This window comes from Myodes glareolus, chromosome 4, assembly GCF_982192425.1.
Source record: "Myodes glareolus chromosome 4, mMyoGla1.1, whole genome shotgun sequence".
In the NCBI taxonomy this organism is placed as follows: domain Eukaryota; kingdom Metazoa; phylum Chordata; class Mammalia; order Rodentia; family Cricetidae; genus Myodes; species Myodes glareolus.
In genome coordinates this window covers 45,884,650-45,903,242 of record NC_142029.1, presented here as the reverse complement: position 1 = coordinate 45,903,242, position 18,593 = coordinate 45,884,650, and the positions used below count along the sequence as shown (strand labels likewise).

At 40.5% G+C, this 18,593-nt stretch overlaps 1 protein-coding gene across 1 annotated transcript in view; it reads left to right on the top strand.

Annotated features, from left to right (window-relative positions):
* The first annotated feature begins 5,817 nt into the window (after window positions 1-5,817).
* Window positions 5,818-18,593, top strand: part of Me1 (malic enzyme 1) — a 113,561-nt gene continuing 100,785 nt past the window's right edge. The window contains exon 1 of the mRNA XM_085689482.2: window positions 5,818-5,970. Coding sequence (XP_085545608.2) covers window positions 5,893-5,970 — 78 coding nt within the window. The 5' untranslated portion in view covers window positions 5,818-5,892. The remainder of the gene's footprint in view (window positions 5,971-18,593) is intronic.

Here is an 18,593-nt window from a genome sequence, read left to right as displayed (position 1 = left end):
TTTCAAGTCAAACTTCGATTTGAAAAAAATTATATGTGGGCTTTTTCTACTATTAAGATATTCAGAATATATAGATACCAAGAAGTAAAATTCTACATAAAATAATTACTTAGAGATTAACATCATGTTGTATTTGAACATTTGAATTAATTAAGATATACAATAACCTGTTAGTTAGATAAATCAGGGTTAAATCGTAAATTTGATCTCTCTATATATTTTTTAAGTTTGACATTTCCGCAAAGTTCTTTAACTTTATGTTTTTATCTTTAGATCACTTGTGTTTGTTTTTTAATCTAGTTACTCCAGAGTCAGGAGAGCTGAGTGGATCTGCACAGGATTTTGGCACTCTACGGTATTATGAAATTTAGCTGGCCCATCTTAAGCTGGCATTTTGTGGCTGGATTAAGTGCCCGCTGGTAAGCTGTCAGGAGTTTTCACTATCCATGACGCTGATGAAATAGCCGGCTGACCCGCAACTTCCACCATCAGGAACGGAGGAGAAAAAGACTGTGATTCCCCCAGACCATACAGAATAATGCATTGATCACACCCCCACCTCCAAGTATGCTGCAAACTTTTCAAAATGCTTTTCCTGCATGCGAAATAATATATGCCCTTTATGTAAGCCTCAAACATGGTAGAATTATAAATCAAAATGTACTGTTAACAGTCTTGGAGCATGTTTTTCTAAATTAAAAAATTATCATCACTATTCAGATTCTGGCATTATTTTTAATATTATTAATTATTACTATACTGGTTATTACAGCTAAGTAATGCATGGTTCTAACAGGCTCAGCCATGTTTCAAATATTTTTTGTTTGTTTGTTTGTTTGAGACAGGGCTTCTCTGTGTAGCTTGGCTGTCCTGGAACTCTCTCTGTAGAAGAAGCTGGCCTGCCTCAAATATGTAATTCTTTCATGGCTCCTTATTAACCTTCTATGAAACTAGTGTAATTTAGTGATATAATTGTGATACTTCAGGTACATTTTCAGACTGTTGTATTGTGGGTAATTTAACACTCTGACTGAGTCTTAACATATTCTTAAGGGATTTCTAGTTTTCAAAAAATTTAAAGAAAATACATCTCACTAATCCACAAGGAAAGGAATTTGGAAGGCGTTTTGAAACCTCTTCCTAGACAGTTATCAGCAGTAACCATGGCAACAGATATACTGAAAATAACCCTAAGGGTTTAAGTCTGAATTTGAACTGAATTATGATGCTATACTTTGTGCGTGGGTTCACATGTATACATGTGCATATGTGTGGAGGCCAGAGGTCACCTTGTGTGTTGTTCTTCAGGAGTTGCCCACCTTGTTACAACAAGATCTCGCAGTGACCTGGAACTTGATTAGGCTAAGCTAGCTGCCCAGGGAGCCCAGGGGCCCCCCTCATATCTGCTGCCGCAATGCTGGGATTGTTATAAGTGCATGCTCCAAGTCTGGCTTTTAGGGATTGATTCAGGTCCTCATGAGCTGGTACTTTATCAGTCTAATATATGCACTCTTTAAATTACTTTACTGAGCTAAGTTCTTCTCAACTTGCTTACTTATACACATTTTATACACCTGTCTGTAATCTATGTGAAGCCTATCACCCACTACATATTCTAGGTGAGCTAGTGATGGGCACAGTTGAACAGAGTGCTTCATGGACCAGAGCGGAAGAGCGTATTTTCAAAGCTGCTTCAACCACTTCTGCAGCAAGCGAACCCTTCTTGCAATGTGACTTTGACATTCCTCCCATTGGAACAGCTTTGGAGTAACAGAGAACTGGCAATATGTGACTTCCCGGGCTAGGTCTGGAGGAAAAACACTGTCTAGCCTGTACTTTGGAATACTTGTTCGGCATCCATACAGGCCAGGCTCCATGTCAATTGTTTGCTAGTGTTGAGAACCTCAAATCAGCCCATAATGAGGAGCCACATATAAAGAGATCCTGAGATTCCCTGAAGACAGATACAGAGGGAAACAGGGCATATGTATATGTAACCAGACAGGCCCCAACTGCCAGGCAGATATACTTTATTCCAAGCGTACTTCCCCTCTCCTTCTCTTCCCTCTTCTTCCCTTTCTTTCTTGAGATAAGCTCTCACTCACTATGTTCCCTAGGCTGGCTTGATGAATTCCTGCTTCAAAAGTCATACTGCCTTCAGAGTAGCTGGGACTTGATGGGTATGTCAGTTCCTCTCACCAGTACTAAGAAACCAGACCATTCTCGCACTAGGCCTGCATGGCAACCATAGGAGAGAACATGGTGATTACCGTTAATTGTCTTGAGGCAATGTCACAGAGCAATGAAGTATGTGTTGTACCCGATTGGGATACTCTATGTCCTTCTCTACTTTGGAGAGGAAGGCACTTTCTCATTCCTGTAGACTGAACAGTACTCCTGCTCTTCAGCCTAGAGGAGCCAATGAGAAAGGCGAACTTTAGCATACACTTCATAGCTGACCTTAGACCTAGATAGATAAATTACATATCGGGGAAGCTATGTGATATCTGGTAAAGTCAAACCAAACCAAAACAAACCAAACCAAAACAAAACAAAAATCCTTCCATGAATCTGTCTCCAAATAACTTTTCTCTGAATTAAAAAAAAAATAGGATGCAGACAAAAACAATTTCAAAAACCACTTACTTTATTATAAAAGAGAATTGAATACAGAGAATTTGAGCACAATACTATCAATCACACAGGGTTAATACTTAACCGTATAAAGTCCTTTTTATCCTGCTTTGTAACATGAAGGCCTCTCACTCTTAAAGTTGTAAGTAAAATTTCTATTCCTAAAACAAGTTTAGAAGTCAGGCATGGTGGTATACACCTATAATCCCAGTACTCGGGAGACTGAGCAGAAGAATCACAAGTCCCAGGCCTGCTTGGGCTATTTAGGGAAATTGTCTCAAAAACAACAACAAACCCAACAAAACCAAAAAACAAAACAAACAAACAAACCCAAAGCCAAAGCACAAAAGCAAAACAAAGATAACACCCAAATTAATTTTCTTTTTGTAGTGGCAGATGATCATGTTTTCACTGTAAAAGGTAAACTGCAGACTTACTTGGCAGGGGAAATACCATGGTCACGTAGGCAGCTTTCCTAAGGCAAAGCTCATCATCCCACTCCAAGTTTGCTAACCCCTGAGGTTTCCCCAAACATGGGAAACTCAACTGCAAATCTGGGGCAGTGGGGGAACTATGTTTCCACTTTAAAAAGGGGGAAAAAAGATAAAATTAGGAATCTAGAATGATATGCCTGATTTCTTTTCTTTTCAGTTCACAAATAAAGAGTTCTTCTTATTAAAGAAAGTAAGGGAGACAGGCAGCTTACTAAGTTGTCAAGGGCACACAAGCTTGGGACAGACAAACTAGAACAAGCCAAGGAAATCTGACTGCAGAGTCCAGATTCGTAACTAGCCGCTTTAATGCATTTTGGTGGACAAGTATGTCAGCTATGACTTGTCTACACGAATAGTTTCCCATTTCCATGTTGATGGAATATTTCCAGGACTACCTCAGTGGAGGACATGTTTGCTACATACATGTAAAGTGAGGCATTATGGATTTTCTCTTGTAGTTACCCCTGAGAAAATGCTTCCATCATTTAAAGATATTTTCAGGTACTTAAGGAGAAAACATCCTGTGCTAAAAAAAATAATTAAAAGCATATTTTAAAATGAGACTTCATATTGCTAATTGCTGAAATACACTCTAATTTCTCAAAGTTTAGCTGTTGTGATTTTCTACATCTTTTCCTGTATGTTGACAGTCTGTGTACTGGTGTCCCAGCCTGAAGGTTAGTGTATGGTAAGTGTTCAGCAAATATTTTGAATGTATTTTGAATACCTCACGCACTGGAGGTCGGATTAAGAACTTCAGTCACACTAAACAAGCGCTTTACCGAGGTGCCACAGCTCCAGTCTCTACTTTGAACATCCTTCTTTTTGTTTTTTTTTATAATTTATTTTATGCATATAAATGTTTGCCTGCATGTATGGAGTATACCGCATGCACTCAGTGTCTGAGGAGCTGGAGTGCCAGACAGTTGTAAGCCACACCGCTTGGACCTTGGGAACTGAACTTGAGACCTCTGTAAGCGCATTAAGTGCTTTTAACTGCTGAGCTATCTCTTCAGCACCTATTTTTAACATTCTTAGCATTATCAATTATGTACAGAGTGACATTGCAAAGTGCAGTTTCTTCCAAGTGAAGTGAGGGCAAAGGAGTTTTGTTTTTGCTTTTTTAAATCTACGCACTTATTTATGTCTTTGGCAATAAAATCTAATTCTTCAAACGATTAAAAAGAGTGAAAAGTGTGGTGTTCTTGTGGGCACGTGGGGAACTAGTTCTTTGGAGTCCTTTTTGGAAGTGTGTGTGGATGTACAAATTAGCTCCTTGGAAGACCGGAACTGTCCTAGGAAGAGCGGCAAACGTACAAGTAAAAGATATGAAGTTTACCTACCCTGGAGGGATTTTGTTCTTTCTAACCCTCTGTAATGCTGGCTTGTAGCAAGAGGCCTTTTGGTCTTTATGGGTTATTCTGTATCTGTGCTCCTGGCTACAGACCTTAAGTTCCAGAAACAGGAATGGACAAGTAACATCTCTAAATTCATGTGCTAACAGCTTCATTATACCGTTTTATTTTGCTTCCCCTTGACCATCTTCGAGATGGGCTGTTAAACTGTTTTTGGCTCACACAAAGGACTCTAATTGAAAAGCGCCTCCTCTAATTTAGGAGAGTGAGCTTTGTAAAGTACACCTTCTTCTCAGATGTTATGGGGTTAATTATTTATGGATTATAAAATTCACAATGAAAGGTGTACTTAAAAAAGAGAATTGTTTTTGAAGAACTCTGCGATGCTAATAAAACGTTCTCTATAAAATACCTGATTCTATTCAATTTAAAAAGTAGGCCAAAGAAACTTCTGTATTCATTCAAACATAGCCCAAGAACTACTGTTGTATTGATAGGTGAAGCAAAACAATTAGAAATGTAGGAACGTCTATTTTATTGGTACAAAGGCAATAAATAACCCCACACACTGCCCTGCAGTGTCTAGATGAAGACCATAGAATCTGGTCATCCTACTTTACTGAAAAGAAATGGGGCACGGAAGGCGTTGGCATCTGAAGGCTACTTTTTGTTTTGGCTTTTTTTCCTTTAATCAGACATTCCTTTTGGCCGAGTGGGATCGGACTACTTCTCCAGTCCTTGTATCTTCAAGTATAAATATCAATAATACAACCACAGAATTTCAATACTGGCAGACCTTTTATCCTGACCCTCTTTCATCAAAGAAGAAACCACAGTCTCGCAAAATTAACATCTTGGTTTCCAGAACACTCAGGAAACTGTCCTTAAGCCCAGTAGGACTGTTCACTGGACTCCTGGACTCTTAACACCTTGCCGCTTATCACATTCAGATAAAATTCCAATTATACACGACTTAGAAACAGCCGAGGAGTCGCTCCCTCGCCCAGTGCCATCAAGGCCTGGGATTTCTGTGTCAAAGTTCATCCCCTCCTGCACTGGGGCATGGCTGGCATCCAGAACCGAGGGGTTAGGGGAGGACAGTAGCCCACGCGGAGGATGCCAGGCGGCCGGGCGGTCCGCCCCTCACCCGGGGTCCAGGTGGCCCGCTCGCCGCCCGCCACTCGCCCGCACGGCGCCCCGCCCCCGCCTGCTCGCACGGCGGCTCGGCAGATGCCGCCGTGACTCAGCGCTTCTCGCGGGCCGCCCGGCCGCGGCGGCGGCGGCTAGGCGTGGGCTCCTCCCGCCTCGCCACCCCCTCTCGCCACCCACGCCCGCCCCCGGCCGCGGGGCCTTCCCTCGCGCGGCCGCCGCCCGCCGCACTCCGCGCCCGCCCCGCCACCGTGACGACGATGGAGCCCCGAGCCCCCCGCCGCCGCCACACCCACCAGCGCGGCTACCTGCTGACGCGGGACCCGCATCTCAACAAGGTGAGCCCCGCGGCCCCGCGGCCCCGAGCCGCCCCGGGCCCCGCTGCCGGCCCCTGGGCCGCGGGGAGCCGCGTCCCACCGAGGAGACGTCCGGGGAGGCCACGGCGGAGCCGGCGCCCGCGCCCCTCGGCATCCGCTGGGGAACCACCGGGAGAGATGTAACTTGTGCCCGGGACTGCTTTGTCTGCCCTTCTCCCGAGAACCAGGAGCCCAGCCCGGGAAGGGACGTGAGGACCAGTGTGGCAACTGAGCGGTTTCCGTGAGGGTGGCAGGCGGGCGGCCAGGACAGCCGCGACGTGCCATCCCTGTACAGGTGACTGGCAGGACTGATAGTGACTGGAGGCTGCTGTGGAGACGGTGGCTCTGCTGGTCCTGCCTGAACAGAGATGGGTTCTGAGTGCCTGGGAGCCCATCGACCATGTGGGGGATGCAGGGCCTCTTGGTTTCTGGCATGGTATGGTTAAGAGGCTAAGGATGCATGGTGGGTGGCTTGTCATGGACCCTGCATGCATGCCTTGGTAGGAAAACTTATGAGAGATTGTGGTAAAGCCGGGTTATTTTATTCATTTTTTTCTTCCTAAATTCTAGCTCTAGGAAAGTTATTATTTTCTTTAACCTGTTCTCTTTTTTTATTTATTGAAAGGAAATTCAGTGTATGCCCTAACCAGAGTTCTTTTTTTCCCAAGCTGTGACATCTCTTCTCCCCACTCCACACCCAAGAACTCTCCTAAATGAAAACACTTTAGAATCAATCTTTTTTTTTTTTTTTGTAAATAACTAGGTCTTATTTTACAGCGTGGTTTGTCTTTAGATTGCTGTGTGTGTGTGTTCCTGACAGTTCCTATTTATTCAGTACATGGAGCGTGACCTGAGTGTCAGCATGGAGGCCTGTTCAGTCGTTTGGGTTATCCCTTCAGTGAACCTCCTTTTTTATTAAGAAGTGGATCTCTTCATTACCCGCTAGTTGTGTTATTAGTGACTTGTTGATCATTATTAGTAACTTGAAGACGTGTGATTATTTCATATATTATAGCTAGTTTGAGTTTCCAATTTTTTGAGGTGACATTTACAAATCTTTATTATTACAGTTATTTTATGGTACATGCTATAAAATTTTAACTTTTCCTACTTATTTTTCCCTCAAAAATTAATTTAATTGTCAGTTTGATTTTTTTCTTCCTTTATTACTTTGTAGGTCGAGGCTTATTTTCACTAAAACAAAGGTAAACTTTGGCGTGACAGAGCCACTTACGACTCACCTGTTACCTGCCTGCCCTAATTTATGACGAAATCATGGATTGCTTTGGCAAGATCACCTGAGTAGTATAACCTGTTTGCTTTGTTAAGAGTGGGTAGACAGGCTTGACCATCCCTTAGCAAAATTATGCTCACTCCACAGTGTTCAGAAGCGCCTGTCCTGTAACAGCTGATGCCAATTTAGGATAGCATTGTCACAAAGTTCTTGCACCAATGGTAGAAAAATGTAGCGTTAATGTGTTCACACATTTTCCTCTAATACATTAAATACAGAGAAAATAGTGGCTTAGAAATCTGGGTCAGCCGGGCAGTGGTGGCGCACACCTTTAATCCCAGCACTCGGGAGGCAGAGGCAGGCGGATCTATATGAGTTTGAGGCTAACCTGGTCTACAGAGTGAGTTCCAGGACAGGCTCCAAAGCTACCCAGAGGAAACCCTGTCTCGAAAGACCAAAAAAGAAAAAAAAAACATCTGGGTCATCCTGGGGCAATCAATAAAATGAATTTATTTAGACTTAGGATCAGTATGGTGCCTCATGAAAGTAATGTCATTAAAAGTGGTTAACTGGGATTTTCTTCATCTGTTGTACATTCAAGAGTCCTCTGTCTTCATTAGTAGGACAGGATTTTTAATTCAGGTTTTTTTTTTTTTTTTTTTTTTTTACTTTGAGGTGACCTGACACCAAAGGGATGCTAATTTTAACTCTCTAAATGTCTCCTAATAGCCTAGCCTAGCCTGTCATCTGGTTGTAGAAAGAATTTTATGATCCTGCCTTTGGGTTACTAAGACACACTTGTTAGTATTATCTCCTTCCATATAGGTGTGGATGAAGCCATCTGTGGGGGCTGGGGAAATGGCTCAGTGGTTAAGAGTGACAGCTGCCCTTGCAGAGGACCTGAGTTCAGTTCCCAGAACCTGTATCAGGTAGCTCACAGCTAGAGGCATCCTCACACAGTTTGTTTGTGCACACACGCACACACAGACAACATCTCCAGCTTCTCCACCACTTAACCTTTCATTCACTGTCTCCTTCTGTTAGTCAGGTATTCAGAGTGTTTTTCCTACTAAGTTGAAGTAAAATTATTGTTTTCCTATATATAGCAGATCCATCTGATTAACTCCCAAACTTAGCCTTCAGCTTCAAATATATCTGATGATTTTCTTCTTTCCATTTTTTTTGTATAATTCCTAGAATTGAAATGATATTAATTGATTCAGTAATAATTTCCCTGGGGAAGCCTTTCCTAATTATCTTATTTCCATTATCATTATTTAATGATTAACACTTATAAATTCGGTTGTCCCATATTATTTTGTATTTATTACTTTGTTGGTTTTATTTATTTATTTAGTCAAGGTCTGATTGTGTAGCTTTGGCTGGCCTGAATGGAATTCACTGTGAAGACCAGGTTGGCCTTGAACTCATAGCGATCTGCCTGCCTCTACCTCTCAAATGCTCCAATTAAAGACGTTAGCCACCACCCCAACAAGTGCAGGTGGCTTCCCAAGTCTTAGTTCTGGCATTATCCTAAGACAGTATGTTCACAAATGTAACTAATTAACTTATCTCTAACTAATGCACCTTTACACTGAAGCCTAAAGTTCATTTCAGTCTGTTAGTGTATGATGGAATATAGTTAGAAATGTTAGAATTTGGCTTACTCTTCACAATCTGTGAACTTTTAACTACTTATTGTTTCAGAAGGAGGGCCGCTTGTTCATCCCGGCCGCTTGCTAGCTTAGCCCCGAAATAACCACCCAAAAACTGTATTAATTAAATCACTGCTTGACCCATTAGCTCTAGCTTCTTATTGACCAATTCTTACATCTTAATTTAACCCATTTCTATTAATTTGTATATCACCATGAGGTTATGGCTTACCAGCAAAGTTCCAGCATGTCTGACTCTGGTGGCTCCATAGTGTCTCTCTCATTCTGCCTTCTTCCCAGAATTCAGTTTCATCTTCCCCGCCTACGTAAGTTCTGCCCTATCTACAGGCCAAAGCAGTTTCTTTATTCATTAGCCAAGAAAGCAACACGCAGACAGAAGGACCTCCCACACCAACTTATGGATAATCTTAAGGAGGTAAAAATTGGCAAAATCAAAGTTAACAGTAGACATGAAATAAAAAACCCTGAGAGACAAAGGGTCTTCAGAATTCTAAACCTTATTGCTTGCTAATAATCAAATATGTATCACTTCAGACTGATTCCATCATAACTGGGATGTACATCTGTCTCATGCTTAGGGGATTTGCTATCTTTATGAACATAGCATACACACACACACACACACACACACACACACACTTTTTTTTGAGACAGAATCTGACTTGGTATATCCCAGACTGGTCTGAAATTCATTATATAGACTAGGCTGGCCTTGAACTCAAAGCAATCCTCCTGCCTTAGCCGCTTGAGTACAACAATTGCAGGTGTGAACCACCATACCCTGCAGCCTGAAGTACTATTTTGAGATGCTCATCTATTCCCACCATATAGAGATGTATATGTGGCATGTCTAATTTAAAATTTTTTATTTCTAGGATAGCTTTTGATTTAGATGGTTTATATATTTGTGTTTTCAGAAATTTTATGTGGCCAATATTTATGGTTTATAAACTGTACAAAAATTAAAATTATATGTACAACAAAATATTATTTTTATTATTTCTCACTTTGTTTATGCATTGGTGGGAAAACACTAATTGGTAACTTTATTATCTGTAATGGTTCCTATGCGTCTCCACATGCTTCCCCTCTTAGGTATTGTGGGAATTTTGATCCAGTTGTAGCTAGTGACAGTTTCTCAAAAAAGTATAATTTGGACTGCATTATTAACTTTGGGATCTAAAAGTTGAATTTCTGAGAAGTACTGCATAGCTGCCTGCTTTTCATCTTATCAAGAGCTACTTTGGTTTGTTATGAGGAAAAGAGAAAGAAACACATCTTACGATTAGGAGCAGAAAGCACTGTAGTTAAGACAAATGATTATTGTTTTGCATAATAGAGAGAATATGAAAAAGATGCCATTATTTTTCCTGAGGCTGTGGAGGTAGATTTGTAATATATCTAAGTCAACCAGCAACCCTCCTGTTCCCAGACACCCAGAGCCTATGAATTTGAAGGTAGAAGATGGTTTATCTTGGACCCTCACTAGTCTAAACTGGTAACTGTGGATTAAAACAATAGGAAATGTTTTCGGAAAAACATGGGGCTAGGAGTTCCAGAGCTTTTACACTAAAAGGCCACTGGTATAATTTTTTTTTCTTGGTTAAGAATACCAGCAGGAGTGCTTGTGTTCGTGATGGTGATTCCATCGTGAGTATTCACAGGACTCTGAATAGTGAACGGATCCAAAGACTCCAGTACAGTCTTAAGAGTTACAATATCTTTTAAATTATTCAGAGTCTTCAAAGGTATTTTCCGACTTGATTGTGACATAGTACATTCATATTATAGATTAACACACACACACACACACACACACACACACACACACAGACACAGACACACACATTAGAAAAGCCTTTATATGCTATGTATTGCATGACTCCAGAATTCTTATGTTGGAATTGTAACTCCCAGTACCTCAGAATGTAATCAGAAAGGTAAGGTAAGGTCCCTAACTAGGTAACTGAAGGGAGATCTTTAGGGTAGGCCCTGACGCCATGATAATGAGAGTTAAGGTGTATTATAGAAGAGAGAGCTGTGAGGACCCAGGGAGCAGCTGATAGTTGGTGGAGTGGGAGAGACGCCAGGATGAAACCAGCCCTGCCAGTCGGTGGATCCCAGAATGCCAGCCTTCACAACTGTGAAAAATAAATTCATTTTGTTTAGACGTTCCTGCTTGTGTACTGTCCTTTATGTTGGCAGCCCTGACCACATGTAATTAAAGAAGTTTCAATTGTAATACTTTCACTTGTGTTTACTACACTCTGGTGGTATCTATTATTTCGGTTTGAGAAAGAAGTAAGGTAGCAATCAGTTAATGTCTCATAATCTAAGATTTTCCTGCTTTGGCTCCTTTAAGTGGAGATTTTAGAAAGATATTAAGGCATATCTTTACAGAGTAACTCTTTTGTCCTCAGTGTTGCCTGTGGGACTCCAGTTCAGCCCAGCTTCCTGTTTTTCTATGTACATGTGTCAAAGTCATAGATTTTATCAGAGGCTTGGAAAATCTTATTTTTTTCAGTACTGGACAATGAACCCAGGGTCTTTTGTATGTTCAGAAAGAACTCCACCACTGATCTAACTGTGTTCCTCCCCACTTCTTTACTTTGAGACAAAGTTTTGCATTTATAAATTACCCAAGCCTTGAATTTACTTGATCTTTTGCTTCAGTCTCCTGAGTAGTTGGGATTATTGGCACAGACTACCGCATCAAGATAAATAAGTAATTTTGAGATGAGGATGACCGATAACTATAGTGACAGGTCTGGTTAGTGAGCTTGATACTAAGTTCATGATTTGGGCCGTTAGCTGAAATGAAATTGAAACTTGCAATGCCCATCCTTCTGCTGTCTTTAAACTTATTACTAATTCGACGTCTAATGCCCTAATTTTAGAACATACGGCAAATGTAATAATAGGATCATGATCAAACATTGGTCAGATCAGTGAATATAAACAAGTTGGATTACTAAAATTTGTTTTTGATTATTTGATAAAGCTCAAACTAACTACACTATACAGAAGAATTATTCAGAACAGGGCTGGGGATATAGCTCAGTTGGTAGAGTTCATTCCTATCTTGAACAAAGTACAGGGCTTGATTTCCTGCATGGCATAAACATTGTGGTGCAGGCCTACAAACCCAGTACCCAGGAGGAAAAGGCAGGGGGATTGGAGGAATAAGGTTATCCATAAGTGCATATTGAGTTTGAAGCTGGCCTGGGCCACACGATGCCCTGTCTCAAATAGCTAGAACAAAATGTTACAGAATGGCCAAGTAAAGGTATGGAAAAACACAAACAAGAAATACAGGTGAAGATCCTCTATCAGACAGTGCAGGGTTCATGTTCTGAAAAATTAAACGGAGGTGGAAGCAGGAGGATTTCAAATTTGAGATCAACTGAACTGCATGGAGAATGTACATCAATCTGGATCAGACAGCGAGGCCCCACCTAAAATATCCTCCAAAATCAGACCAAAAAAAACCCAAAACCCACCAACTAGAAATCCTACCCCAAATAAAAAACAAAATGTGAATGAGAGAAGGAAATCTTTATAGTGATGAGTCAATTCGGAATAAATTTAAAATATTTATGATTCTAAATCAAGTACTTTTCAACCACCTTCATATTAAAGACACCTTCCTAAATTCTGTGTTCTTATAAAGAATGTGGGGGTGACATATGTTAATTACTTTAAGTTATTCATTCTACAGTGTATACATTTCCCCAATAGATGTAACATACAATTTTTATTTTCAAATTTAAAATCATTAAAACTAAATTTTGTCTTTTAAAGTTAAGTTTAAAAAACTAAAAGTCACTGTATGACATCTGGGAGAAGTTTAATACCTTATATCTTAAAATAGGAAACTTTAAACTTCATAAGTGCAGAATGTATCAGACCAATTTCATTCTTAATTTTCTCAGGCAATTTATGATTTTTAAAGTCATCAGAAAAATTCAGTTTATCAGGAAAATGGAAAACATTATTCCTTCTTTGAGAACAGCATGTAGCATGAAGATGTTTATTGCTGGTTTTAAGGGATCCACAAACGTCAAGTTACAATGTGTAGCTGGAAATACTGCCACGTGGAAAAGCAGGGGTGATCTATGCAGTCATCGCCAGTTTCTAATAGTATCTTTTAATTTATATGTTTAAACCATTTATATTTATTGTGATTGTTACATTTGGATGTATAGCTACCATTATTAGATGTCTGTTCTCTGATATTTACTCTGGGATTTCTCCTTTCCCATTGTTTTAATATTTATAATTGTATTTTAATCTGTTTAGAAGTCTTATTTAGAAATATCTCTTTGCATAGTCAGTTTTCTTGATCAGTTCTGGAAATAATGAAATACTTCTCTTTTATAGTCTATGTAGCATTAAGATTTTGCTACTCATTTGGAATGTACCACTATTACCGTCTTGTGGGTTTCATTACATTTCTCTGTGGCACATTGGTAGAGGTCCTGTCCCTGGGCAGAAGGGTCTGGGATCTATAAGGTAACTGAGCAGGCCCGAGGAAGCAGACAGGTAAACAGCATTTTTATAATGATTCTACTTCAGTTCCAGCCCCAGGTTCTTACCTTGAGTTCTTGCCTTGGCCATTAGATGGAAGAGAAAATTAAACTGTCCTTCCCAGGTTGCTTATAGTCATGGTACTTTATCACAGCAGCAAAATGTAACTAACATAACACTGGAAGCATAGACTTTCCAACATAACTTGTTGGAAAATATTAGCTGAGTGGTGTTAACTTTGTGTATCACAGGGGTGCCCATCCATTTGATCAGTCAGTATTTCTTTTTAGGAGTGCCTTAGAGGGTGTTTCTGGATAAGAGTAACCTTTGAGTTGAGTAAAACAGATTCTGGGTTGTTTTTTTTTTTTTTTCTGTTGTTGTTGTTGTTTTTTAGTTTTCCCTTTTCCATAAATTCCCTTCAAGGATCTTGTACTTTGGGCTTCTCGGTCCTATAGCTAGCACCAATCCCTCTGGTTCTGCAGCTTGTTAGAGGTCCTGTAGCTAGCACCAACCCCTCTGGGTCTGCAGCTTGTTAGAGGTAGCACTGCGGCTCTTCTGACCCACAGCCAGTGAGTCGATTATAGTTCTCTTATAATTAGTAATTCTCATATATGTGTGTGTCTATACAATGAATTCTGACCAATGCAACAAGCTTTACAAGCTCAATAAAGTAGCAAACTTAAGTCAGAAAACATCTCTACACATCAGCTGTGGAGGAAGCTGCCTATGGAATTTCTGGCATTATGTCAGAGGTGCCTTAAAATCTGAAGCGTAGTTCTCTGCAACAGTTCTTGACATGTTTTATGCCAAAGGCCCCTTTACAGTTCATTATATACCTTAAACGCACCCTTTAAAATAAACAGTGTACCTGGTTCTGCAAACAAAACCAGTTATATTGAAAATATTTAAAAATATGTTAATCAAGATATTAAAGACTCATTGCACCGAAACAGTATACTTGAGATGCTGACAGATGTGTGCTGTTTAAAGTAAGTCTTTTATTTACTTGTTTTCAGATAGCTTACTGTTTTGAGAGATAGACATGGCAAGATTTTATTTTATTTGTATGTGTGTGTGTGTGCGTGTGCGTGTGCGTGCACATGTATGTGGAGGCCAGAGGACAAGTGTTGTTCCCCAGGAGCCATCCTCCTCTTTTTGAGACAGAGCCTCTTATTGACCTGGAACTTGCTGGTTCTGGTTAGGCTAGATTTTACCTTAAAATATTTATGCATTTTTTTTTCTTTTTTGAGTCCAAGGCTGTATACCTCAGAGTGGCTTTGAACACTTTTCATTTTTATTTACTTTACTTGGATTAGGTAGAATAGAACTCACTCTGTAGACCAGGCTGACCTTGAAGTCACAGGGACCCACCTGCTTCTCCCTGGAAAGTCACCACCCACCACACCTGGGTCTGTCCTTGAGGAGGCATTTAATCAAGTGCCCAGTGTACAATTATGAAGATGTTACATTTGATTCCCAGCACCCATGTGAAATAGTGGTGCACGTCTCTAACCCCAGCCCTAGTTGGAAACGGAGACAGGAAGATCTCTGGAGCTCATTGGCCAGGCAGCCTAGCTGACTTGATGAGTTCCAGGTTCACTGAGAGACCTGGCTCAATAGGGTGGAGAGCAGCTAAGCAAGATGATCAGTGTGGACCCCTGTTCTTCATGTACATGCCTGCATGTCTACATGCATTGCACACATAGACACAAACCAGAACACACACACAAGATGATCAGTGTGGACCCCTGTTCTTCGTGCACATGCCTGCATGTCTACATGCATTGCACACACATAGACACAAACCAGCACACACACACAAGATGATCAGTGTGGACCCCTGTTCTTCATGTACATGCCTGCATGTCTACATGCATTGCACACATAGACACAAACCAGTACACATACACAAGATGATCAGTGTGGACCCCTGTTCTTCATGCACATGCCTGCATGTCTACATGCATTGCACACACATAGACACAAACCAGCACACACACACAAGATGATCAGTGTGGACCCCTGTTCTTCATGCACATGCCTGCATGTCTCCATACATTGCACACATAGACACAAACCAGCACACACACACAAGATGATCAGTGTGGACCCCTGTTCTTCATGTACATGCCTGCATGTCTACATGCATTGCACACATAGACACAAACCAGCACACACACACAAGATGATCAGTGTGGATCCTGTTCTTCATGTACATGCCTGCATGTCTACATGTCTCTGCACACATATAGACACAAACCAGCACACACAGACACACAAAAGATGATCAGTGTGGACCCCTGTTCTTCATGCACATGCCTGCATGTCCACATGCATTGCACACACATAGACACAAACCAGCACACACACACAAGATGATCAGTGTGGACTCCTGTTCTTCATGCACATGCCTGCATGTCCACATGCATTGCACACACATAGACACAAACCAATATATACACACAAGAACAAGATTTGCATACCACTAGGGAAAGTATAAAAAGATTATTTTAATTGGAAAAAGTTTATTTAAATAATAATTTTGAGGACTAAAGCTATGGGGAAGTAATGATTTTATTTTCATAGATGTAAAATATGTATATAAACTGTTGTAAAATTCAAAATATGATAATAAAAATTTAAGCTCAATTTAACCTTTTTAAAAATTTATACCTGTATTGAGACAGGGTCTTGTTATGTAGTTGCTTCAGCAACTCTTGACTTTATAATCATCCTTTCTCCAACTTCCCTCATTCTGGAATTACAGGCATGCCCCTAGCTTCAATTTCATTTATTTGATTTAAAATAATAACTAAAAAATGGAAATTATCCTCTTGTACATGTATGGCAATAAACATTTCCAAAATTCTAAAATATTTTAAGTATGAAGAAATATTTTTAAAAATTGATTTGTCAGATTATTTGCAATAACATTAAATCTATATAAAATAAGTTTAAATAGTAGACTATAAAAAGGAGTCAAAGACATATCATTTAAACCAAAAATACTTAAAAATTAGAATGTGAAATATATCAGTAATGGCTTTTAGTCCTTTTTTACTGTGTTTAACAATATATGAACAAACTTTTAGTCCTGTTTACTACATTTCTTCATTTTAAGTCAGTAGATCATCTGCTGAACTGACTAGACACTACTAGGTGTAGTGGACGGGTTGTATGTTCTTTCCATCACTAGTTCTTTTAGTTTTATCAGTGTGCAGTGCTATGCAGCCAGTTCCACCAAAACCAGTCTGTCACCTCAAACGTTCTCTGTCCCTCCCTCTGGGGTGAGCCGTCTCCCTACCTGGGCCCCGGCTTTTCCAGAACGTCATGTGAGTGGAGGCTGGTTTCTTTCACTTGACCTAATGCATTTGAGGTGAGTTTGCATTGCACGTGTCAGCAGTTGTCTCCTTTTAGCGGTGAGCGTGTGATGAGTGCTCGAGCGAGCAGAAACACTGTACCTGTCTTCATGAACATGTGATGAACACTGCAGGGTGGCTGCTGCACCTCACTTGTCTTCTCTGTGGAACAACTGAGATGCTTTTGGCTTAGTAGTGTCTTTGTGGTTGTTACCTTTCACTTGCTTTTGTAATTTGTGATGTTTCTTTCATGAAAGAAGAAATGGTGTCTGGTTACAGAAAATGGTTGAGTTAATTCACAATTTGTGGATTACCTGTTAAGTGTCAAGTAGCATTCTAGGCACTAGATAAACAAACACCCATTTATGTCCTCTTATTTCAGTTGTCATAAACACATTAATAAATTTGTCATCATAGTTAGCATCCTATGTATGTTATCCGTCTCAAGATTTTTTTGTAAGAGTTAAAATTTTTGCATTTCTGCATGGTTTAATTTTAGTTATAATTCTGAGACAAGTGAATGCAAACCACACAAGTTCTCTGTGAGCATTAAAGATGGTCATTGAAAAGGACAAAATGTGTTTGTTTCCTGACACGTTTCTGCTGAATCAGCGACTCTCTCCTGCAGCTCCTTCAGTGGCTGTGTTTGCATATGAACTTCTAACAGAATCCCCTCGTGCTAGCGGTTTGCTTCAGATCTCTGCAGAAGAGGCGTGTTTTCTCCGGAAGCTCTGCGGAATCCACCAGAAGCGCTGTTTTGTTGGCCACCCTTTGCAGTGAAACAGAATGGCCTTCTGTTGTCTGCTGGTTGAGTGCAGGAGTCTTGAAGGCCGAAGGAAAAGAGAGAGAGAGTGAAACTCAGATTGGACTTTGAGTGTGAGGGTCTTCTGAGAGGGTGAACATTACAGACGGTCTGGGAACCTGAACTGCGTATGGACATTTAACCTTCTCAACTCCATGACAAACTTGACGGAAGTCCAATGCAAGTTGGACCCTTTGTTTGTGCTCTGGAGCCCTCGTTTGTTGTGCAGGCCATGCAGGAAAACAGGAATGTACAGCTTCTTTGAAACACTTCACTGCCAGCCTCTGGACATGGCTAACTTACCAGTTTCTGTAAAATTGTCCTGAAACGATGCCTCTAGTGATATGGTAAATAAAAGCTATGGTTAAGTCGAATCATGTATTATCCTCAAAGTTCCAGGGATTCTAGTTAAGTTTCCTTAGTCCCTGATTTTTTTCTACACCCTAAAGGGTCACAAAATGATATAAATTTAATAATGGAACCTTTTTTTTCACTTTTAACTTGGCCCATTTCACCAGATGTTTAAGCCTTAATTATTAGTATATTTTTTTGTTTTGTTTTTAACAGATGAATTGGTGCTTTAGTTTGTCTGCGAATATTTGGCAAGCAGTGTAGGAGTCTGCAATTACTAAACATCAAAGACCGGGGAGATTTCCAGATGGCATTCTCATTACGTGGTGCATGGTATATGGTATACTGTATAGAGGTCTGCTCAATCAGACCAGATGGGGGAGAACATAAGTAAAAAGGCCTGGTGGACTCTCTGAGTAAAGATGGCTAAGTGCCACTGTTACTTGAGCGAGGAATGATGTTAGTGCTTCTGACCACAAGCTGTATTCTCAGAATACCATGCTTTGGCTGGGAGTTTTGCAGGCACTCACAGTGTATAACATTTAGTGCTTCACTGTTTCTCGTTGCCATTTGTATTTATTTGAGAGGTGGGTTTTTTTCTTGCCTTAAACTTTCTACTTTCCTTTTCTTCCCTCCTTCCCTTCCTTTCTCCTTTC